At 45.5% G+C, this 24,437-nt stretch overlaps 1 protein-coding gene across 1 annotated transcript in view; it reads left to right on the top strand.

Annotated features, from left to right (window-relative positions):
- ANO2 (anoctamin 2) overlaps positions 1–24,437 on the top strand; it is a 321,064-nt gene that overhangs the window by 125,770 nt on the left and 170,857 nt on the right. Inside the window, exon 10 of the mRNA XM_060112253.1 lies at positions 21,703–21,837. Coding sequence (XP_059968236.1) covers positions 21,703–21,837 — 135 coding nt within the window. The remainder of the gene's footprint in view (positions 1–21,702; positions 21,838–24,437) is intronic.

Here is a 24,437-nt window from a genome sequence, read left to right as displayed (position 1 = left end):
CAAGTGCTGGGAAACGGCAGGGCCTTGTACAATACCCAGGTGGAGAAGAAAAGATGAATAAGCGCTGGAGGTGCGTGCAGTAAGGCTGGGGAGACAAGACACAGCCCCTTAAATAACAGGAGAGCAGTTGGCTGATCAGGCTCAGGCAACGGAGGCAGAAGACATGGTATCCGTCCCAGCATCCCCTGTCATAGCTATTTGGCTTTGGGCCAGTTGTTTACATCGGTGACCTTCACTTTCTTTTCCAAAGAGTGGTTGGGTGGATTGCCTGTGATAAGGTGTATGAAGGTACTTTATATACTATGAAGTGCTGTGCAGGCTTTCAGTATTGATCATAATAAAGTTGCAGTACAGTGCAGAGGAACTGAGTTCTAGAATGTAGCAGATGAGGTACGAAGACACATGTCTTCCCATGGCGCTCATTGCTGGTGTGGGGTCCGAGGAAGGAATGATTGGGCTGAAGGGATGGAATGGGCTTGGGGGAGGATGTTTTTGGTGGTCTCCTGTGTAGTCTGCTCACACCTAAACATCTTTACCCCTAATGAGGATATGTGAGCATGGGGTTCAGACGGTGTGAGTTTTGACAGCTTTTAAAGCTGCTTTTATGTCACAATGTTGAGCCCATGCTCCTCTGTTCATCACTAGCATGTGTTGCTCTCCACACCAAAGGCTGCAGGGGTGCTGGGCAGGGCACTGGGTGGGGAGGCTTTCTGAGGTAATACACCTTCTCAGGGGCAAAGGAGGTCCACCGAGGAGAGGTTAGAGGGAGAATACTATCCTGACAAAATGTATCTTAATAGTTGGAAAAACAAGCTGGAAGCTTTTCATTTTTATTCTTCCATCTTTTTTTTTTTTTTTTTTTTTTTTTTTTTTTTTTTTCTGTACGCGGGCCTCCCACTGCTGTGGCCTCTCCTGTTGTGGAGCACAGGCTCCGGACGCGCAGGCTCAGCGGCCATGGCTCACGGGCCCAGCCGCTCCGCAGCATGTGGGATCTTCCCGGACCGGGGCACGAACCCGCGTCCCCTGCATTGGCAGGCGGGCTCTCAACCACTGCGCCACCAGGGAAGCCCTGCTTTTGAATTTTAATGGCACTTTTCAAATGCTGTCTCAACGGATATTTGCAGTAACAGTGTGATGAAGGTCATGCTCATGTAACAGTGACACCTCTTTGCTGGGGGGCCTTGAGGTAGGGCCCTTCTGTGACAGCTGTGCAAGCTGTTGACTGAACAGGTCTCCTGGCCGGGCGGGGGTGGTGAACAGGGGCTGGAATCCACCCAGTGCTCTTGCCAAGCCATGAGTCCTGGTGCCTCTTTCTCATGCACGCTGAAGGGAGCAGTGGGTCTGCCTCGGACAGAACCTTTTTGGGCTTTGGTTTCTTCATCTACCCAGTAGGATGAATTTTAGCCTCCTCATGCTAGAAGGATTGCATTTTTCTGAGTCCATATCCCCTTCTTTTCTCAACTGGATTGGGAAGTAGCACAGGATGATGGTGGTGGTGGTGATGCTGATGCTAGCTAACATTTCCGGGTATTTGCCATGTGCCAAGCGCTGTTTCAAACACTTCCTGTACATTAACTCACACAGATCTTCTGAGAGTCTAACGATATAAGTTCTCTGTTATTCCCATGTCAAGTTGTGGTCTCTAATTGTGGCTCTGCCCTGTTACTGGCAGTGATTTGCCACAAGTCTGGTCATGCCCTTCGGCCTCAGTTCCCTAATCTGTAAAATGTAAAATTGTAACAGATCAGTAACGCCTAACTCCCCTCACCTCCTTTATTTGACTCTTGAACCTTGTACTTTTTAGGAAAGAGGTGACACACTCAAGTGGGTAATTGAGGGCTAAGGGGAATCCACAAGGGACGGGGAAGCACCCCAGGGGTCAGCGAGGGGCCCAAAGGGGCAAGGGAAGGTTGTGGTTACAGGACCCGGAGACAACCACGGCTGACACTACCGTGTAGGTGAGGCCTCTGGTGGGAGCTGGGGACCCACTGCCAACCCAGGGCTCTGCGGCCAGACAGCTGGGGGAAATCAATGCCCCACTGTCTATATTCCCTCACCCTTTTATTTCCTGTGGGTGCCTCCCACTGGCCAACTGGGAAGCCGGAGAGCCAGGGGGCCTGGTTGGTCACCCTCTTGGGGCACAGACCCGGTGAGGTGGCAGAGGGTGGGTCTGCAGCTCTCCCCAAACCAGCTTCACAGCAGCACGTGCTAGGCTCCTGAGCCCCCTTAGGAATTGTCTTTAAGTCAATATTATGTGCAATGTGGTGGAGAAATCATTCTAAGTAAAAATATTTTATTTTAAATAAATATTAATGGATATTGTACTATAAAATTCATTACATCTGATCTTTCGTAATATTCATTATACACGAAGACAAGTTTACCCTTTTCTTTTTTAACAAAGGTGGCACACACTGTTTATGTTTTCACATTGAAGTATGCAAGGAAAAAAACCATGTTCCGACAAATACATTTTAAAATAGCAGAGTATGTTATCTTTGGTTTGGGTAATGATGTATATAAAAACAGATGGAAATTTATTGTGCTATTATAGCTTCGAAATAGACAAAAAACCACTTTCATGACCTGAAATTTGGTAGGTCTGCACTTTAAAATTTATCTGGTTTATTATCTAATATTTATCCTTCACTTCCAAATGATGAGCTAAAAAGATAAAGTTTTAGGCTGCTTTTGCAAAGACTACTCTGTAGACTATGCTTGATAGTTGGGGACAATCTTTATTTTTATTTATTTCTTCCAGTTTTTACTGATATATGATTGACATCCAGCACTGTATAAGTTTAAGATGTACAGCATAGTGATGTGACTTACATGCATCATGAAGTGATTACCAAGTTTGGTGAACATCCATCATCTCATATAGATACAAAATTAAAGAAATAGAAAAAAAATGTCCTTGTGATGAGAACCCTTAGGATTTACTCTCTTAACAATTGTTATCTATAGCATACAGTAGTGTTGATTAAATTTTCATGTTATACATTACATTCCTACATTACTTACTTATCTTATAACTGGAAGTTTGTACCTTTTGACTGTCTTGATCCAATTTCCCCTCCCCACACTCCCTCTGGTAACCACAAATCTGATCTCTTTTTCTATGAGTTAGTTTGTTTTTGAGATATAATTGACCTACAAGACTATGTTAGTTCCTGTTATACAACATAGTGATTCAGTGTTTCTCTATGTTTCATAGTGATCACTATGGTAAGTCTAGTTACTGCCACTGTATGAAGATATTATATGGTTAGTGACTATATTCCCCACACTGTACGTTTCTTACCCGTGACTTATTTATTTTGCAACTGGAAGTTTGTACCTCTTAATCTTCCTCACCTGTTTCTTTCCTCTCCCCACCCGCCTTGCCTCTGGCAACCACTTGTTTGTTCTCTGTATCTATGACTCTGTTTCTTTTTGTTATGCTTGTTCATTTGTTTTGTTTTTTAGATTCCACATATAAATGAAATCATACAGTATTTGTCTTTCTCTGACTTATTTCACTTAGCATAATGCCCTCTAGGTCCATCCATGTTGTCACAAATGGCAAGATTTCGTTCTTTTTTAATGGCTGAGTAATATTCCATTGTGTGTGTGTGTGTGTGTGAGTGTGTGTACACTACATCTTCTTTATCCATTCATCTATTGATGGACACTTGGGTTGCTTCCATATCTTGGCTATTGTGAATAATGCTGCAGTGCACATTGGGGTACATATCTTTCTGAATCACTGTTTTTGTTTTCTTCAGATAAATACCCAGGAGTGGAATTGCTGGATTGTGTAGTAGTTCTATTTTTAATGTTTTGAGGAATCTCCATACTGGTTTCCATAGCAGCTACAATTTACATTCCCACCAACAGTGCACGAGGGGTCCCTTTTTTCTACAGCCTCACCAACACTTGTTGTTTATCTTTTGGATAATAGCCATTCTGACAGATGTGAGGTAATATCTCATTGTGGTTTTGATTTGCATTTCCCTGATGATTAGTGATGTTGAGCATCTTTTCATGTGCCTGTTGGCCATGTGTATGTCTTCTTTGGAGAAATGCCTATTTGGATCCTCTGCCCATTTTTTAATTGGGTCGTTTGCTCTTGTTGATGTTGAGCTGTATGAGTTCTTTGTATATTAAACAAATTTTTTTGTTGTTTCAACTTTTCAAACATCTTTTTTTTTCTTCGGCCACGTGGCATCTGGGATCTTAGTTCCCTGACCAGGGATCAAACCTGTGCCCCCTGTGGTGGAAGCACAGAGTCCTAGCCACTGGACCACCAGGGAAGTCCGTCTTTGTATATTTTGGATATTAACCCCTTATCAGATATATTGTTTGCAAATATCCTCTTCTATTCAGTAGGTAGCCTTTTGTTTTGTTGATAGTTTCTTTCAGTGTGCAAAAGCTTTTTTGTTTGATGTAGTCACACTTGTTTATTTTTACTTTTGTTTTCTTTGCCTGAGGAGACATGTCCAAAAAATATTGCTAAGACCAATGTCAAAGAGCTTACTATGTTTTCTTTTAGAAATGTTAAGGTTTTGGGTTTTACATTAAAGTCTTCTATCCATTTTGAATTTATTTTTGTGCATGGTGTGAGAGAGTAGTCCAGTTTGATTCTTTTGTATATACCTGTCCAGTTTTCCCAACACCACTTACTGAAGAGGCTGTCTTTCCCCATTGTTTTTTTTTTTTTTTTTTTTTTTTTTTTTGTGATACACGGGCCTCTCACTGTTGTGGCCTCTCCCGTTGCGGAGCACAGGCTCCGGACGCGCAGGCCCAGCGGCCATGGCTCACGGGCCCAGCCGCTCCGCGGCATATGGGATCCTCCCAGACCGGGGCACGAACCCGTATCCCCTGCATCGGCAGGCGGACTCTTAACCACTGCGCCACCAGGGAGGCCCTGTCTCCAGGTATTTTTTAATTCATCTTTGATTTCTTCAGTGACCCATTGGTTGTTTAGTAGCATATTGTTTAGCCTCCATGTATTTGTGTTTTTTGCAGTTTTTTTTTTCCTGTACTTAATTTCAACTCTCATAGCATTGTAGTCAGAAAAGGTGCATGACATGATTTCAATATTTTAAAATTTCCTGAGACTTTTGTGACCTAGCATGTGATCCAGTATGGAGAATATTCCATCTGCACTTGAGAGAATGTGCATTTTGTTGCTTTTGGGTGGAATGTTCTAATGGTCTAATGTGTCATTTAATGCCAGTGTTTCCTTATTGATTTTCTGTCTGGATGATCTGTCCATTGATGTAAGTGGGTTGTTAAAGTCCCCTACTATTATTGTGTTGCTGTCAATTTCTCCTTTTATGTCTGTTAATATTTGCTTTATGCCATTAGTTCCTACTACATTGGGTGCATATATATTTACAATTGTTATATATTCTTCTTGGATTGATCCCTTGATCATTATGTAATGTCCTTCTTTGCCTCTTATTTCAGTCTTTGTTTTAAAGTCTATTTTGTCTGATTTAAAATAGACTTTGTTTTAAAGTGTATTTTGTCTGATTGTATTGCTACCTTGGCTTTCCTTTCATTTACATTTGCATGTAATAACTTTTTTCATTCCCTCACTTTCAGTCTGTGTGCGTTTTTAGATTTGAAGTGAGTCTCTTGTTGGCAGCATATATATATATATATATATATATATATATATATATATATATGTATTGTTTCTGTATCTGTTCAGCCACTCTGTGTGTTTTAATTGGAGCATTTAGTCCTTTTACGTTTATAATAATTATTGATAGCTATGTACTTATTGCCATTTTGTTAGTGTTATGTTTGGATTCCTTTCTCTTTTATGTGTGTGTATCTATTATAGATTTTTGGTTTGTGGTTACCATGAAATTTGTATATAACAATCTCTGTGTGTGTATGTGTGTCTGTGTGTCTGTGTGTCTCTTTGTGTCTCTCTGTCTCTGTCTTTCTCTGTATCTCTGTTGCTCTCATATATATATCTATACGATTATTTTAGGTTGCTGATATCTTACATTCAAGGGCTTTTTAACAACCCTGCATTTTTACTCCATCCCCCATGTGTACTGTTTTTGAAATCATATTTTACATCTTTTTGTTTTGTGTATCCATTAACTACTTGTTGTGAATGTAGATGATTTTGCTTCTTTGTCTTTTAAACTTTCTACTAGCTTTATACGTGGTTGATTTACTACTTTTATTGTATATTTGCCTTTATCAATAAGAGTTTTCCTTTTGTAATTTTCGTATTTCTAGTTGTGGCCTTTTCTTTTTTGTTTAGAGAAGTCCCTTTAACATTTCTTGTAAAGCTAGTTTGGCGGTGCTGAACTCTTTTAGCTTCTGCTTATCTGTAAAACTTTTGATACCTCCATCAAATCTGAATGAAAGCCTGCTAAGCAAAGTGTTTTTGGTTTTAGGTTTTTCCCTTCATCACTTTAAATATATTGTGCCACTCCCTTCTGGCCTGCAGAGTTTCTGCTGAAAAGTCAGCTGATAGCCTAATGGGAGTTCCTTGTAGCTTTTCCCTTGCTGCTTTTAATACTCTCTCTTTATCTTTGATTTTTGCCATTTTAGTTACAATATGTCTTATTGTGGTCTTTGGGTTGATCCTGTTTGGGACTCTTTAATATTCTCTCTTATCTTTGATTTTTGCCATTTTAATTACAATATGTTTTATCGTGGTCTTTGGGTTGATCCTGTTTGGGACTCCCTATATTTCCTGGACCCAGATGTCTGTTTCCTTTCCCAGATTAGGGGAGCTTTCAGCTATTGTGTCTTAAATATGTTCTCTGCCCCTTTCTCTTTTCTCCTCCTGGAACCCCTATAATATGAATGTTAGAACACTTCATGTTGTCCCAGAGGTCTCTTAAACTGTCCTCATTTCTTTATCTCCTTTTTTTCTGTTCAGCCAGAGTGATTTTCATAAGTCTTTTTTCCAGTTCACTGATCCATTCCTCTGTATCTTCTAATCTACTGCTGATTCCTTCTAATGTATTTTTCACTTCACTTATTGTGTTCTTTATGTCTGTTTGGTTCTTCTTTATATTGCCTGACTCTTTGTTACAAACTTCTCTCACTCTGTTCATCCTGTCTTCTCCCAAGTTCTTTGAACATCTTTACAATCATTACCTTGTTCTTTTTATATGGTAGATTGATTATCTCCTCTTCACTTAGTTCTTCTTCTAGGGTTTTATCTTGTTCTTTTGTTTGGAGTATACTTCTCTGTTGCCTCATTTTGCGTAATTTGCCGTTTTTATTTCTATGTATTTGGTAAGTTGGAGAAGTGGCCTTTTGTAGGGGAGGTCCTGTGTGTCCCAGCAGTGCACTTCCCTCTGGTCACCAGAGATACATGCTCTAGGGGTGCCCCTTACGTGGGCTGTGTGGATACTTCTGTTGTGGCGGGCTGACTACTGTGGGTGGTCTGGTAGGCGTGACCCCCCAGTCCAGGTGGTTGCCAGGCCATGCCTTGTATGGAAGCTGCTGGCTGCTGATGGGCAGGGCTCAGTCACAAGGTGGCTGGCAGCTGAGCCTGGGAGGGTCCTGGGTTTGGTGCTGGCCTGCTTGTGGGTGGGATGTGTTCGGGGTGGGTGGGTCGTGGGGTTGGAGGTCCTGGATCTAGTGCTGGCCTGCCAGTGGGTGTGGCTGGCTCTTAACAACCCAGAAGAACTGGCTAACTTCAGGTTCTGGGGTGTCTTAAAGCTGGTTTTGGCCTGCTGGTGCGTGGGGCTGGATCCTCGGATGGCTAGCTGAGGGGTTCAGGGTATCTTGGAGCTGATGTCAACCTGCTGGTGGGTAGGGCCAGGGACCAAGATGTCCCAGAACTAGAGCTGGTCCTCTGGTGGTCAGAGCCAAGTCTGGAGGTCTCTGGCTACAGGGCCTTGGGGGTCCCAGGGCTGATGTTGGCCCTTTGGTGGGCAGGGCTTATGGGCAGGGCTGGTTCCTGACGCATCAGGATGTGGAGTCCAGAGTGTCCCAGAACTTGTGTTGGTGCCCTGATGGGTTTGGCCAGCTCCCTGGGTGGCTGGCTTGAGGGGCCCAAGGTGCCAGTCTGCTGGTGAGTGGGCTCGGTCCCAATATGGTGGGCTTTAGGACTGCGGTGGTCCGGGGGCTGGGGGGTGATGCCAGATTGGGGCTAGTGCTGGCCTACTGGTGAGGGGCACCAGGTCCTGGGGTCTCTGGCTGCAGAGCCCAGGGGTGCTGGAGCTGGTGTGGGCCAGCTGGTGTGCAGGACGGAAGCCCAGAGGGTCCCAAGGCTAGTGCCCGCGCACTGGTGGGCAGAACCAGGTCTTGGAGGCTCAGGCTGCAGAGCCCTGGGTGTCCTGGGGCTTGGGCTAGTGCACTGGTGTGTGGGGCTGGATCCTAGGACCCTTGTGGGGTAGGGCTACGTCCTGGGGCAGGTATAGTCTCAGGAGGTCTTAAGGCAGCCAGCCCGCTGGGGGGTGGGACCGTGTCCCTGTTCAGCTGGTTGCTTCGCTTGGCCTGAGGCGTCCCAGTACTGACGTCAGCAGGTTGGTGGGGAGGGCCAGGTCCTGGCACTAATAAGCTAGAGGGAGGATTCCATAATGGCGCTTGCCAGTTCTAGTGTTCTCATGATAGAAGGAGCTCCCAAGATGGGCTGCCGCCAGCGTCTCTGCCCCCAGGGGGAGCTCCAGTCACCTCCCGCCTCTCCGGGAGGCTCTCCAAGATCAGCAGGTAGGTCTGGCCCAGGCTCCTTTCAAATTACTGCTTCTCAGCGGCAGAGCACAGGGAGATCAGCTCGGTGCTTTGTGACCCGCCTGGAGGGGTGGGATGGGGAGGGTGGGAGGGAGGGAGACGCATGAGGGAAGGGATGTGGGAACAGATGTATATGTATGACTGATTCACTTTGTTATAAAGCAGAAACTAATAAAAAAAAATTACTGCTTCTGCCGTGGGGTCCTGGAGTGTGTGAGGTTTTGTCTGCATCCTTTAAGAGAGGAGTGTGTGTATCCCACAGCCCTCTGGCTCCCCTTGGCCTTCAAAGCCAAACATTCTGGGGCTTGTTTTCCCAGGGCAGGATCCCCAGGCTGGGGAGCCTGATGTGGGGCTTGGACCCCTCACTCCTCGTGGAGAGCCTCTGCAATTGTCATTTTCCTCCTGTTTGTGGGTTGCCTACCTGGGGCAGGGGGTGGTGGACTGGACTGCACGGGGGCTCGGCCCCCCCCGCCCGTGTCACTGTGGTTCCTTCTTTATATCTTTAGTTGCCGATGATCTTTTCCGCTAGATTCTGGTCTTTCTCATCAGTAGTTGGTGTGTGCATTGCTGTAATTTTGGTGTGCTCCTGGGAGGAGCTGAGCTCAGGGTCTTCCTCTTCTGTTGTCTTGGCCACGCCTTCTGACAGTCTAACTCTCAGTAAATGAAAAGCCAGTTGGATCTAATAGCTCCCCCTCCTTTATCATTGATTTTGGTAATGGCCACGCCCTCTGACAGTCTGACTCTCAGTAAATGAAAAGCCAGTTGGATCTAATAGCTCCCCCTCCTTTATCATTGATTTTGGTAATGGCCACGCCCTCTGACAGTCTGACTCTCAGTAAATGAAAAGCCAGTTGGATCTAATAGCTCCCCCTCCTTTATCATTGATTTTGGTAATGAGAATATCCTTATATATCATATAATCATTTTGATCAGTTGTATAAAATCTATGGATCTGTGTGAATATCATATAGAGGCATATGTGCTGAATTCTTTCTTGCCATTTTTAGGTTCTGCATGAACACGTTATATTTCACCATCAGTGTTCCTTATGTTTCCATCTTTATTTGAAGATTGGTTGTGGGTAAAGAATAAACAATATTTAAGAATGAAAATGAAAACAGTGTAAAATGGCTAAAGCTACGAGGTGATAAATGGCTGGGGGACTAGGCGTTGGGCATGTTGCTCTGATCACCATGTGACGTGTTCTTGGAAGCTCTCACACTGCTCATTAATAAACAGAAAATGTCTAAATAATTATTTTACATACTGCGTTTTTACAAATGGAAATTGGAACAGATGCCATCACTGCCTTTTTTTTTGATGTGAATGAGCTTCTGGAGGTCATAGGGTTTTGTAAACCACTGAGAGGAGAATTCCACTTTAGTTGATTCTTAGGGTCCCTTTCGTATTTTATTAAAATCCTAGAAAATAAATCATAACACTTCGTAAACTGGGAGGCTCAAGTCTGCATTGTCCTCTACTGTGTTACCCAGGAGTTACACATCAGGGGTAAAGTGTACGCTTGAAATCAGGCCGCTCTGAGTTGGAGTCTGGATTCTTCTCTTGTTAGCTGTGCGACTTTAAGCAAGTTTCTCAATTTCTCTGAACTCTGCTCAGGTTACGCAAAGAAGGACAGGCCCAGTCACCACCTAATGGGGTTATTGTCAGGACTTAGCATCCATTAAACAAATGCTTATTAAGCTACTGCTATGTGCCAGGCACATTCTCAGGACTAAGGGAACAATGGTGGGCAGGACAGAAAAAGTCTGCCCTCGTGAAGCTTATATTCTAGCAGTGAAGATGGATGAAAACACAAATTTAGAAAAAATGTTAGGTAACGTTAAGTGTTACGAATAAAAATGAAGCAAGAGGAGAGGTTAGGCGCCCTTTGGGATGGGGTGAACCCAGGAGGCCTTTCTGAGGAGGCGACGCTGGAGCAGAAACAGGAAGTGAGGACATGGATGTGAAAGTGTGAGGACGGGGTTCCAGGCAGAGGGCACAGCCATGGCAAAGGCCCTGAGGTGCCAGCAGATGGGGTGTGTTTGAGCGACAGTAAGGATCCATGAGCTGGAACCAAGCCACAGAGGGGGGACAGCAGGAGAAAACGAAGCAGGATTTGTTTCAAGGCGGTCAGGGGTTTGGGGCCGGAACAAATAGGACCTTGTAGGTCATGAAAACAATTTGGGGTTTCATTGTACATGTGACATAAAGTCCTAAAACCGTCTCAAGAAGAGGAATGAACAAATCCGACAGATTTCTGAAAGGATACTTCTGTGTAGCAAAGAGATTTCAGGGACACGGGTGGAAGTGACCCGGGTGAGGGGTAACAGTGGTTGGTCCAGGGTGTGAGTGACGGAGAGGGGGAGGCATGGTTGGATTTGGTGCATTTTTGAAAGTAGCGTCTATAGGATTGGATGTGGATTGTGATAAACAGACTCAACAACGATTACTTCCGTGTCTTTGTCCAGAGCACCTGGATTGGGGTTCTGCACACTTAAATTCGGAAGATGGGGGAGGGCAGTTTAAGTGTGTCAGGGGTGGCAGAGAAACCCAGAATTCCACCTTGGCATCGTTGACCTCGAGACTCCTATTAGCCATCCATTGGGAAGTGCCAAGTAGGCTGGTGGAATCGTGAGATTGGAAACCGACAACCTGGAAAAACACAAATACTTTGCTTTTCCCTGGTTCCATCCCATGAACTGGGGATACATCTCATAACTGGGAAATGAGCTTTTCTTGACTGTTTTAGGGTCATTGGGGATCTACAGCCATTGCTGTTAACTCTTATAAGATTTTCTTCTTTGCTTTGCGGTATGGTGTGGCTAGTTAAGAGTGGGGGCTTTTGGACTTTAACAGATGAGAGTTTTTGGCTTGTCTTCAACCTAATTGCTTCACCAAGGTATTTCATCTTTACGTTTGCATTTGCTCATTTATTAGATGGAGCCATGATGCCTGTTTCTAGGACTGCCATGTAGGCTTGTGAATTTCGTGCCTTGTCCATGGGTCTCTGGCTGAGGGGGCTTGTGGAGCCTGAATCCCGACCACACTCTGCTCCCCAAGCCTCATACCTCTGTGTAGGGCCGTGCATTCCCAGAGGAAGGAACCTTTTCATTCATCCAAGGACTCCATTTGCTTGCCAAGCCCTGTATCCTTTCACAGGATTCTTGTGAGGATCATTAGAGATAATGCACGCAAAGCATTAGGCAGAGCCCCTGGGATGAAGCTATTTTATTTTATTTTGGGATGGGGAGGCGTGGCTGCTAACCTAGGTCCACCCACCCACTGAAGGAAATACACAAAGCAGTAGAAAGACTCGGGTCAGAACATGCCTTTAGTGTTTCTCCTGGATCCTGAAGACGATCCTGCCGAGGCTTTGGTTTCTGGAAGCTTGATTTCTTCCTGCCTTGTTTCTCTTGCTTTAACTTACTTTCTCACCTTTGACTTCTCATCTGCCTGGCTTTTCCACCTGCCACTTGCACCTCCCTTCTCTAATTGCCCCTGGACTGCATGCCCCACACATCTGGGCCCCTGGCCCTCTTGGGTCTTTGGTCCTGTTTACCCCTCTGAACACATCTGCTACATGCAGGGCCTGGGATGGACCACGTCACCCCTGCCGATTCTGGCTCCTGGTCCTGGTCCTGCATCCCATCAGCCTGGCCCCGCAGGTCCTCTTGCTTTGTAGACTTCTTTATTTGGAAGCCTTTTAAACGAGAGGACTTGGCAGGGGAGAGGGAGGCACTTGACAGAAGTCTCACAGAAGAGTGTTAAAGACTTAGGGCGCTCTGATTCCCAGGAGTACTTTTTTCCCTCTGGAACTTCGGAGCAGCTCCCACCCCGTTCGCTGTCTGTCTGTATTGTCTCCTAATGTTAGGACTCGAGCTAAGCCTGATTTTCACAGCCCTGCCAGCCTGAGCCCAGCCCCTTTTCACTGTACTTTCTGGATTTGCCCCATATTAGCAAAATTTTCTTTCCAGCAGGGGGCCTTCTCTTGGACTCCCTGGGACGGCTAAGAACTCAAGAGTCTCCTGGCCTCCGATGGTTGATCAGAGGAGCCAGTGGCTGTGTCTGCTGGCTTGTGCCCCACAGACGCAGATGCAGCCCGGTTCCTGCTGTCGGCTCTGGCAGAGGGGTGACAATCCAGCTGTTCTTCCCAACCACACACAGCGCTGGGTTCGGGCCCTGGATTGTCAGGCCGATGATGAGAAGGCAGGCTTTGGGAGGCAGGTTGAGGGAGAGTCCTGGGGAACCTGCCATCCTGTGATTGCGGCATGGGGATCCTTTCTCACGGGCACATCTGTCCTAACCGCAGAGAAGGACCATGTGCTGCAGGTCCTGGGATGGTGGGTCCTGGGGAAGGAAACTGATCAACACCATTCTTTAGCAAATATATCTGCCCCCAGAGCATGGAAATCCCTTTGCTATAGATTCTCTTCTTGGGTTTCTTTTCCAGCAGCCTTTCTGCCACCCCCTCTCCCCGCCCCGGGGCAGGTAAGGGGGAGGCACATACTCTTTAGGAATAGGGTGGGAGTGGGGCTGGAGGGGATAAGACACGGGGGAAGTCCCATCATCCAGGAAGGGAAAAGACGCTTTTCCAGTGAGGGGAGGTGGTTATAAGGAGAGAAGAACAAGCGCACAGAAGGGTGGGAGTCAAGAGGTCGTTATTCGGGCCCCTCCCTATCTTGGGGTCAAACACTCCAGATTAGGGGTGGGAGCAGAGGTGAGAGGAATGGAGACACTTAGATATTCGGGATGAATCCTGGTGCTCAGTGTGTGCACCTCATCTTAGGGCGTAGCCTTAGGAAACAGGTCCTATAGAGTAGCCCAGAGCCCAGCCTCACGCCAGCGCATCCTGGTGCTGCCCGGGGAGCTGACTGGGAACAGCCGAGGGAGGCGTCCAGGTACGTGGGCCTGAAATAGCGCCCCCTACAGCCCACAGCCTGCAGATCGGGCCTGGAGGATCCAGAGGTTCTCATGGACCGGCAGACCTGACGAGGCGCGGGGGCTGGGACTGGGAAGAGGCAGCTTGAGCTGTACGTGTCCGCTGGATGCCCCCGTAGGGCCCTGCTGGCCTGGGGGCCCGCCCAGCCCAGCTCGGCTCTGAGCGGCAGAGACCAGCGTGGGGCTCCAAGGTCGAGCCCAGGACATTCCAGGGGACAGCCTTCCCCAGAAGCTGCCTCCCTGCCCCCATGGTAAGGATGCACACACATCCTCCTCACCTAGGTGCTGCCTTATCAAGGGGCTGGTGGGGGAGACTTGTGCTGGAAGAGACCGTTCTGATGGGAGCTTGGACCTTGAATTGAGTGAATATTTAAGCCAAAGAGACTTTTAAAAAATCTGAAAAGACCCAGTCACCTTGAACCGTTGTGCACGTCTGAATCCAGCCTTAATCCTAACACGAATTTTTAACGCACCTGGTGAGGTTTGGTGTGAGCATTAAATGAGATACTGTGTATAAAGCGCTTAATTCAGGGCATGGCCCGTGGTCCCTGCTGAGTGAATGTCCCATCCCTTCCCTGCTCTCCAGTCTTGACCCCTCATCCACCATAGTCCGCTCATGTTATCTCCAGGCCGAGGATACAGGAGAGGATGCTGGCAACCCAGAAGGCAAAACTATGCTGGCCCATCTCATGTTTCACCAGGGAGAGGCCTTCACTGGCTGCCTGGCTTCTGGAGCTGGGAATTTCCGGGCTGACTTCCAGAGAACCAGCCATTATGAACTTTAATTAAAGGCTCAGAAAAATCTCTGCAGAGCCCCTGCACCTGCCCACCATCCTGTTACGGGCACCTGAATTTGTGTGCCTGTCATCTGTCTCTTGAGGGGCTGGGAAAGCCTGACAGCTTTTGTCAGAGCAGGAAGGAGGGCGCCCCACCTGCCACCGCATCACGTGATGTGGGCTTGGGGGGTGTTGAGAGCAGCAGTTACCCCTCTGGCTGGCATGGCTACCTCCCTTCCCCCTCCCATACCCATTCCTGCTCCGCTCTGGTCTCCTGAGGATGGGGTGGGCATCACTTGGCCTCTGTCACCGCCTTGGTTTCAGGGCTGGTCACCTTGGTCTGGAAGACTTGTCTTTGGTTGGCCTTCGGAACTGCCATCAGATAAAAACTCCCCTGTCAGGGCTGCTGACAGTCTGAGCCTGAATGATATGCACGCCTGACATGGATTACATGCTGTCTTGCTTGAGGGCAAGGGAATAGGTAAGATGCCCTCCAGGCAGTCTGTTGGCCGGCAGGTGATGGGACATGCGGTGTCTCCTTAAATCATTTTAAAATCAAAATATAACGTAGATATAGAAAGGTAATGTGCAAACAATATACAACTCACTGAGTTTTTGAAAACTGAACACACCCTTACACCCATCACCCAGATCAAGGAAGAACTTTGTTAGCTCCCGAGGTCCCCCACCCTCATCCCGTTCCCTTGTAGTCGCTGCCTTCCTCGGGCTGATGACCATTTGGATTTAACACAGTTATTTTGTTTTTGAACTTTATAGAAATAGAATCATACTGTACAATCATTCTTTTGTGCCTTGCTTCTTTTGTTCAGATGATAGGTGTGAGACTTGTCCATACTGTTGCGTGTTCTTGTGTTTTGTTCATTCTCCTTGCTGTATAATATTCTGTTGGGCAAACGTATCAGAACGTATTCATGCATTCTGTTGCTTATAGCCGTCTGGGTAGCTCCCAGTTTGCGGGGTATTATGAACAGTGCTGCTGTGAACTTTCTTGGTGCTTCCTTCAGCTCACAGATTCCCATCTGTGTCGGGCAGGTACTGAGCAGCGGAGCTGTAGGGTCCCAGGGGATGGCCATGCTCAGCCCTGGCAGACACTGCCAAGCCACCTGCCAAAGAGGCTCCACCTGTGCACATCCCACCAGCACCATGTGAGCGTTTGGAAAAATGTGGAGGAATTCCAACATTGGCATTTTCCCTTTCTCATTCTTGCTGTTCCCACGAGTGTGCAGTGGTATTGTGTTGCGATTTCATCTGCATTTCCCTGATGATCTGATGCTTAGTGAAGCTGAGCACCTTTTCATATGCTTATTGGTCACTTGGGTACCTTTTTTTAACCAAGCATTCCTTCAAGTCTTTTGCCCATCTTTCTGTTGGATTGTCTGCGTAATTCTTATTGAGCTTTGGAAGCTTTTCATGTATTCCAGATCCAAGTCCACTGTGGGACGTATGTATGTCAATATGTTTCCCATTCTGTGTTTTGTTTATTCACTCACTCACTAGTGTCTTTTGATGAATAGAGGTTCTTTATTTTAATGTAGTCGTACCCTTCAATTTTTAGAGTAATATCCTGTACAACAGTTAATGTTCATTGCTTGCTGACCTGTGTCCTCGTATACCTTGCTCATTTAACTTTCACATTGACATATTTTTCAAATGGGAAAAATGAAGCTTAGAGAAGCTAAGAGACTTTCCCAAGTTAGGAAGCAGCAGAGGCCAGGTTCTTGTCCAGCCCTTCCCACTCCAGAGCCTGTGTCCTGTGATCTCTGCTGTTCCACAGAAGGTACCAGCTCATATCCATGGGCACTGTTCAACCCTCCAGTGCCGTTCATTTGGGTTGTACATTGTTTTTCAGTTAAATTAGTTGCCAGCATTTAACAATTAGGAGAAATACAGTTTTCCAGCTTTTTTTTTTTTTCAGAAAATTGTAAGATCTGGTAATACTGGTCTCATTTTCCCACGTCACCCTGGACTGCTGGAGATGAGTACCTACTGCTCCCCATAGATGGACACGAGCCCTCTAGTTGTTCACTGGAGATGCTTTGGTTGGTCCTGCCTGGTCTGCTTCAATCATTCATGTTTCCTGCCTGGCTCCTCGGGGCATCTGAGTTTTCAGCCCTGCTGTCCTGTTTCCCTTAAGTGACATAATTGGCTCTTCATCCTTCTCCGTTTCATCTGTTCTTACCTTCATGCATTCTGACCTTCCTGTCTCCCTTTCCCAGGTATCTAGGCTCTGGGCTCAGGCTCTCTGTCCCCCTCTCCAGCCAGTAGCATTTTTATGGGTAAACAGAGTAGTCTGCTGCCTATGTGGGGCAGCTAGAAGAACCCCTCAAAATATTCTACCCACTCCTTTAAGAGGTGAAGGCGTTGTATCTCCATAAAGCTTGGAATGCAAACATTTTCCTGGAAGAAGTGATAAAGTATCCCAGTAGGATTTAATTTATCAGTTCGACTCCTTCAGCGAAAGCCTAAGAGGCAATGGTAGAGAAGATTTGTAGATAGTACAGGTTAGGAGAGTGGTCAGGGAAATCTTACGTCTCTGAGTGGCTGGATGCCTCGGATGGGATGCTGTGATGGGAAAGCTTCAGAGCTGGAAAAAAGCGTGAAGATGTTGCGGGGAATGGGGGATGGATGGGTAGCTAGGTGTAGTTCTTTTAGAACTTAGCAAATTTGCCCTGGGCATGTCTCCTGCCCATCCATTTCCTTTCCTTCTCGAAATTCCTCCTAGAAGTCAGTATAAGGTGGACATTAAGAGCTGGAATCTCAAGTTAGACTCTCTGAATTTGAATCTTGTCTTTGCTTCTTACTGGCCGTGTGACCTTGGGTTAGTCAACTTTTTGTACTTCATAGTTTCCTCATCTATAATTTGAGGATAATAACATACTACCTCTGAGGGTTGTGAGGACTAAAAAATAAGAATATTTATAATCTTCTTAGAATAGAGCTTGGCAAATAATTAGCCCCCAATAAACATCAGTTACTGTTGCTGCTGTTGTTACGTTGGCACAAGCACCAGACACGGTGGGGTCAGGTGCCAAGAGATCAAATTCTTGCTCTGTCAGGCGCTGGCCACGTGACCTTAGACAAGTCTGTGTGTCCAGGGAGTGTCAGTGTTCTCACCTGGGAAAGATGTTGGGAGAATGAAAAATGAGGTGAAACAAGACAATCAGGATGAAAGAACCAGGCAGTTTGTGTTTATTATGTCTCATCTGTCTCCTCCCTTCTCTCTTCCCCTCTCTTCTGCTGGAGCTGGGTAATAGACTAGTGGAGAAGGTGAGGTGAACACCCTTGAAAAAACAACTAGTATTATCACATTCACTAACACGGAAGATAAGGACTGTAGTGATGTCTCTTTTTTCCCCCCAAGATTGGTAATTTGTGTTTTATCCTTTATTTTCTTGACCAGTCTGACTAAACGTTTATCAATTTCATTGATCCTTTCGAACAACCAGCTCTTGGTTTCATTGATTTTTCTCTTTTCAATTTCATTTATTTCTGTTCCCCCCTTTATTATTTCCTTCCTTCTGTTTGCTTTGGATTTAATTTGTTCTTTTTCTACTTAAAGTGCAAGCTTAGATGATTGATTTAAAGCTTTCTTTTTTAGAATGAATTTATGTATATGTATAACTGAATTACTTTGCTGCACACCTGAAACTAACACAGCATTGTAAATCAACTATACTTCAATAAAAGGAATTCTAGATGAACTTAAAAAGAAAACTTTCTTATTTTAATACCAAGTATTCAATGCTATAAATTTCTCTCTAAGTATTACTGGCATTCTAAGTATAATGGCATTCCACAAATTTTGATATGTGTGTTTTTATTTTCCTCAGTCAAAAATACTTTCTAATTTTCTTTGTGATTTCTTCTTTGACCCGTGGGTTATGTAGAAGGATAGTGTTTAATTTCCAAATATTGGGGGATTTTTCCAGACAGCTTTCTGCTGTTGATTTCTAGTTTAATTCTGTTGTGGTCACGGTACAACATTTTTATTATTTCAATTATTTTAAATTTATTAGATTTCCTTAATGATTCAGAATATGGTCTATCTTAGTGAATGTGTGTTGCAAAGAATGTATTTTCTGTTGTTGTTTGGTGGAGTGTTGTATAAATGTCAATTCAGTCAAGTTGGTTTGAAGTGCCTTCTGTATCCTTACTGCTTTTTTGTACTTGGTCTGTCAACTACTGAAGGGAAGTGTTGAAATCTCTAATTTATACTGGAGGATTTGTCTGTTTATCCTTTCAATTCTATCCATTTTTATTGCATGCATTTTGATCTATGCATTTGACACATGTATTTTACTGTATGTGTTTTGGATTAGTAGGCCTTCTTAATGAAGTGACCATTTTATCATTGTTTGATGTCCCTTTTTATATCTGTTCTTTGTTCTGAAGATTATTTTGTTTGTATCAGCTTTCTTTCTTTTTTTTTTTTTTGTGGTATGTGGGCCTCTCACTGCTGTGGCCTCCCGTTGCGGAGCACAGGCTCTGGACGCGCAGGCTCAGCGGCCATGGCTCACGGGCCCAGCTGCTCCGCGGCATGTGGGATCCTCCCGGACCGGGGCACGAACCCATGTCCCCTGCATCGTCAGGTGGACTCTCAACCACTGCGCCACCAGGGAAGCCCTATATTTGTTTTTGTATCTATTCTGCTTGGGGTTCTCTGGAGTTCTTGGATCTGTTTTGTTGTTTTTGATTAATTTGGGGAAATTCTTAACCAACATCCATTCAGATACTCCTTCTGTCCTGTTTCTGTTAATCCTTCTGGGACTTCAATTACATGTATGACAGATCCTTTGATATTGCCTATAGCTCTTGATTGCTGGATTCTTTTTCCTTCTTTACTCTTTTTGCTCTTTATATCTTACTTTGGATGATGTTCATTGACTTATATTCAAGTTTATTGAGTCTTTCCTCAGCTACATTCAGTCACCTACTAAGGCACTCTCACAAAGACATTTTTTCACATCAGTTATCATTTTTTTGCTCTAGCATTTCCATGTTACACTTTTGAATTTCTGTCTCTCTATGCAAAGTCCCGATTTTCTCATGTATGTTGTCCTTCTTTGTAGTAGATTCTTCCTTAACATATTATTATAATTATTTTAAAGTCCCTGTATGATAATTCTGGCATCTAGATCAATTTTGGTTTTGTTGATTTCCTCATTTCTTGACAGTGTTTTTTTTTTTTTAATGTTTCTCAAGATTTTTTTATTGAATTCTGGACATCGTGTTTGAAAGGGCAGTAGAAACTGAAGTAGATGGTATTTACACCTGGAAATGGGCTTATGCCTCTCTGTCAGACTGATAGTGAGGGGTGGAGTCAGTCCAGTCAGAGGTGGAGGTGGCTTTGAATTTTGTTCTTGCTAGAGTCCTTTTCTGTGTACCACAGGCTTCAGATTCCTTTGCCGGCAGGATGCTATTACTGTATGCTTCGTGTGGGTTGTGGAGCACTGAAAATTGGTCCTCACCCTTCCCTTTCGGTCCTTTGCCACAGGGGGTCTCTCTCCTTCCCCTCCCCCAGCATCAGACTGCCAATCCTTGTTACTTGGTGCTCAAAGCTTTTGGTGTGAATGAAAGATGGTTCTGGAAGATGGGTGGGCTTTCAGGCCTGTGTGCAACTAAGGGGGCTCTCTCTGGTTGCTACCTTACCCATGATCCTTCTCACAAGTAACCAGGTGGTGGTCGTTGGATAGGATCTTGAGTGCAAAATCTTCTTGTGTCTGGAGCTCCCAGTTATTCTAATCTGTCATGCTGACCTATACTCAACTTCCAGAGCCTTAAAAATTTTTGGTTATTGCTTCTCATTCACTTTTTTAAAAATAAATTTATTCATTTGTTTATTTTTGGCTGTGTTGGGTCTTTGTTGCTGCACGTGGGCTTTCTCTAGTTGCAGCGAGTGGGGCCTACTCTTCGTTGCGATTCGCGGGCATCTCATTGCAGTGGCTTCTCTTGTTGCGGATCACAGGCTCTAGGCACGCGGGCTTCAGTAGTTGTGGCACGGTGGCTTGCGGGCTCTAGAGCACAGGCTCAGTAGTTGTGGCGCACGGGCTTAGCTGCTCCACGGCATGTGGGATCTTCCCGGACCAGGGCTCGAACCTGTGTCCCCTGCATTGGCAGACAGATTCTCAACCATTGAGCTACCAGGGAAGCCCCTCCTCACTCACTTTTATGGTGACTGCCTTTCCTTCCCATGCTCTGCCAAACACAAAACTGCCGTGTGTCCCATCTTGCCTTGGAGGAGCTTGTCATTTCAGCTCACCTGGTTATCTTGCAACGTCCACTCCCTGATGGGCTCACGAAAAGTTTTGATTTAACAGATTTTTGTTGTTAGGGTGGAAGCTATATTTCCTGGAAGTGTCTTTATCCTACGTGGAAGCAGCATTCTGGTGGTGGATACATAGATTTTATTTGTTCCTCTTATTCTCTGGTCCTTCCATCAACGGGTGGGCTGGGTTCCCATTTCCCTCTGTGGTTTATATCAGAGGCTCGTGAGAAATAGAATATACGTCTCCTCTGTGGGTTGTATTTTTCTCATCAGGTATCCATAATCAATATTTATCTAAGGGAAAAGGAAAACCCCTTTTCAGAGGCTTTATGTGGTCATTTACTAACTTTATGAAGTGGGGAACAAAAAGATGTGGGTTAGTACCTTTTCTTTTTAAAAGAAATCATTTTTTATTTTAAAAGTAATTCATGAACAAAGTAGAGAGTTAAAAAATGCAGAAAGATAAAAAAAAATAAAGAAATAAAAACCACCCATAATCCCATCAGCTAAAGAAACCATGACTCATATTTTATCGAATTTCTTCTAGTCATTTTTCTATGAGTGTATCTTTGTTGGTTTGTATATATCAGTATACATGCCCCCAAATTTGTGTGTTTTGTTTAAATAAGCTAGTTTCAAAAAGGTGTGTTTTTCTGTGGGTTGAATACTATGGCACTCATGAAATGCCGATATGTTATTCATGTTTGTCTGGTAAAGATGCCAAAATGTGTGGCATTTTTTTCAGTTTGCTGTTAGGGCTGGATTCCTTCTTGCAGCTACTTTACACGAACAGCCAGGACAGGTGTGTATATGTGATTCTAATGGAATGTGATTCATTTCAGAAAAGACCAGTTGCTGATTCCTTGTGCTGAGGTCCCCTGTTCCCCATGTAACTTTGGTCCCTTTCCATTTTTTTCAACCCATTCTCAGGTTTAGAGCAAACAGAAAGAAGGAAACTCTATGATCTTCTCAGTATGTTTTGTTTTCTTCCTTTTCCAGAAAGTATTTTGGAGAAAAAATTGGACTGTACTTTGCCTGGCTGGGATTATATACATCCTTCCTCATCCCATCATCCGTCATCGGGGTCATCGTGTTTCTTTATGGATGTGCAACGATTGAAGAAGATATTCCCAGGTGAGTTGGTTTTAACGGAAAAGGCTCAGTTCTCACGTGTCAGGCGTTTGGAGTTTCACCCCAGTTGCAAGTACATTGTACATTTCAGACGCCTCCTTCCAAAGCCTCACCCTTTGTCCTTCTCCTTCCCACTTTCCTTACCACGCAGCAGGTCACTTGTCACTTCCCTCTTGAGAGGTCTGGGAGCAACAGATTCTGGGAACAGCTCAGAGCCACGTTGGGTGTGGCCACTTCCTTTCCTGGTCAAGCTCTTCTCCAGGACCAGGGTCTGATTGGGCAGGGTCTGAAAACTGATGAAAAAGAAATCATGACTGAGAAAAGCTTTTTTCCCCCTCAATTTCATGACTTTTCCCCTTTGGTTTCCCAGATGACCCAAGGCAGGAAGTGTTGAGTGGTATTGGATAGAGATGGCATCTATGTGGTCAGACGCTGCTGGGATAAGATGCTGTGAGGCTGTCTGCAGAAGCAGGCAGCTCTGGAGCTGAGGAAGCCTCAGCTCTGGCTCAGGATGTCAGAAACTGCAGGAGGTGACAGGCCCCGTAGCGGGGCTCTTGGGGATCCAAGACATGGAACAAAGGTTGATCCTGATGGAGAAGAGAGATCCTACAAAGAAAATAGGGACTTAAAAAGAGCATCCTTTAGGACTGAATGTGTTACCTAGTAGCTGTGTGACTGGGTACCTCACTCCCTGACTCTTGGTTTCCTTGGCTGTGAAATGGTCATAATAACACCTACTTCATGGTGGTGTTGTGAGGACTAAAGTAGACAGCGTCTGGCACACAGCAAAGTATTAATAAATTATTGTCGAATGAATCAATATATGTGGAAATAGAGTTTGAGACACTTAGCCAATATTTAGAATTTAAATCTCTTACCATCTCCAGAACTGGCTTTGCAAACGGAAGCATTCTTTATGCATTTCACTTTTTTTTTCTTTTGGCCATGCCTCGAGCCATGAGGGATCTTAGTTCCCCGACCAGGGACTGAACCCGGGCCGCCTGCAGTGGAAGCGGGGAGTCTTAACCACTGGACTGCCAGGGAATTCCCTCATTTGTGTATTTTAATACTCCTTCAGTTGCAAGTGATAGAAATGCATGTGAACTAACATACGCATAAAAAGGGAATTTATCCTCAGGGTTTCGGGGGGCCCTCAAGGGACCCAGTGGCAGGCACGTGGCTAGCCCAAGGGACTATGGCCATAGGGGCTCCTTCTGTTTACTGCCTGTCTCTGATTAGTTCTAGTATTTATCTGTTTCGCTGCAGAGTTTCTCCATTGGATGTCAACACTGCTGCTTTTAGCTCATGGGTGTCATCCCTGAGAGCTTTAGACTCGATTGGTCCCAAGTGAAGGAGTCCTATTGACTCCTTTCGGCTTAGGGAGAGGCTCTGGGTCAACCAGTCGTGGCTTGGGGGCAGGATGACACTGTGCCAGCAGGGATGCTCCCTCAGTAGCCCGGGGGATGGGGACACTGGGCAGCCTGCGGGTGTCCACGACAGTTGGGGTTAGGGATGGGGGAAGTCGGGGCCACCCCGAAGAAACAGGCAAGAGCTGTGCTCTTTGAGGAAAGCGTATCCACCAGTGGCAGGAACCAGGTGATCTTCCGTTATGTCACTCTATAGAAAAGCTATCGCAGATTAGGGACACTGGAGGTGGCCGTGTCAGTCGTTAGAATAAAGCTCAATACCTTGGTATGAGAGACGAGGGTTTGGATATGTTTGTGTGTAAACACTGTGGTGTCATCCGTTCCGGGTTCAGGACTGGCATTCTGGGACCTCGGTCACAGGAGCTGTGTTTTCCGGGCTCTGCCTTGTGCAGCATGAAGGAAGCACGAGCACTTACCAGATTCCTGGTCTCAGCTGTACCAGGCATGGTGCTAGGTGGTTTCTGTGTGCTGTTTCTTTGATCCTGTAGAGATCAGTATTGTCAACAATAGGTATTCTCACCTCAGAGAGATGGAGACCTGGATGCTACCTGAGGTCACTTGTCCAACTTCAGCAATTAATCATTGTCAGGGTTGGGATTTGAGTTCCACCTGCTCCAAGGTCTTTGCTTTTTCCAGTAAGCGGTGCAGTCTTCCTGAGGGCCCTTACCCTCCCCTGCAGCCCAGTTGCTCCAACCGGCCCCACCTGGTTCAGTCTCAGAAAAAACGGCTCAGTTGCCCGGTTGGGATCCCTGGGGAGCTGGCCCTCAGGTTGATCCAAGCTGGGGACTCCATACCATATGCACCTCGAACCAACTCACCGCGGCGGGTAGGGCATCTGTGTGCTGGTTGACATCAGGACTTAGAACTTGTGCCCTGGTTCTCCACATGGGAATGCATGTGACAGTGACCACTGCGGCTGGAAGTGACCATGGTCTACACAACCTGCAAAGTCATTTATCTATGCACATGTGTGGACACTCAGGTATGTGCAGGTTTAGATGCGTGTAAAATGTGATCATTACCATTGCAGACATCCTGGAGTGTGTGACGTTTTACGAGCTGTGGATAGCAGCCCATTAATGGATTATAGAATCAATTTAATTGTTACTTTTTTTTTTTTTTTTTTTTTGCGGTATGCGGGCCCCTCACTGCTGTGGCCTCTCCCGTTGCAGAGCA

The sequence above is a fragment of the Mesoplodon densirostris genome, chromosome 11 (genome assembly GCF_025265405.1).
Source record: "Mesoplodon densirostris isolate mMesDen1 chromosome 11, mMesDen1 primary haplotype, whole genome shotgun sequence".
In the NCBI taxonomy this organism is placed as follows: domain Eukaryota; kingdom Metazoa; phylum Chordata; class Mammalia; order Artiodactyla; family Ziphiidae; genus Mesoplodon; species Mesoplodon densirostris.
The sequence above is the reverse complement of the archived record's forward strand: the minus strand, read 5'-3'. Positions and strand labels throughout refer to the sequence as shown.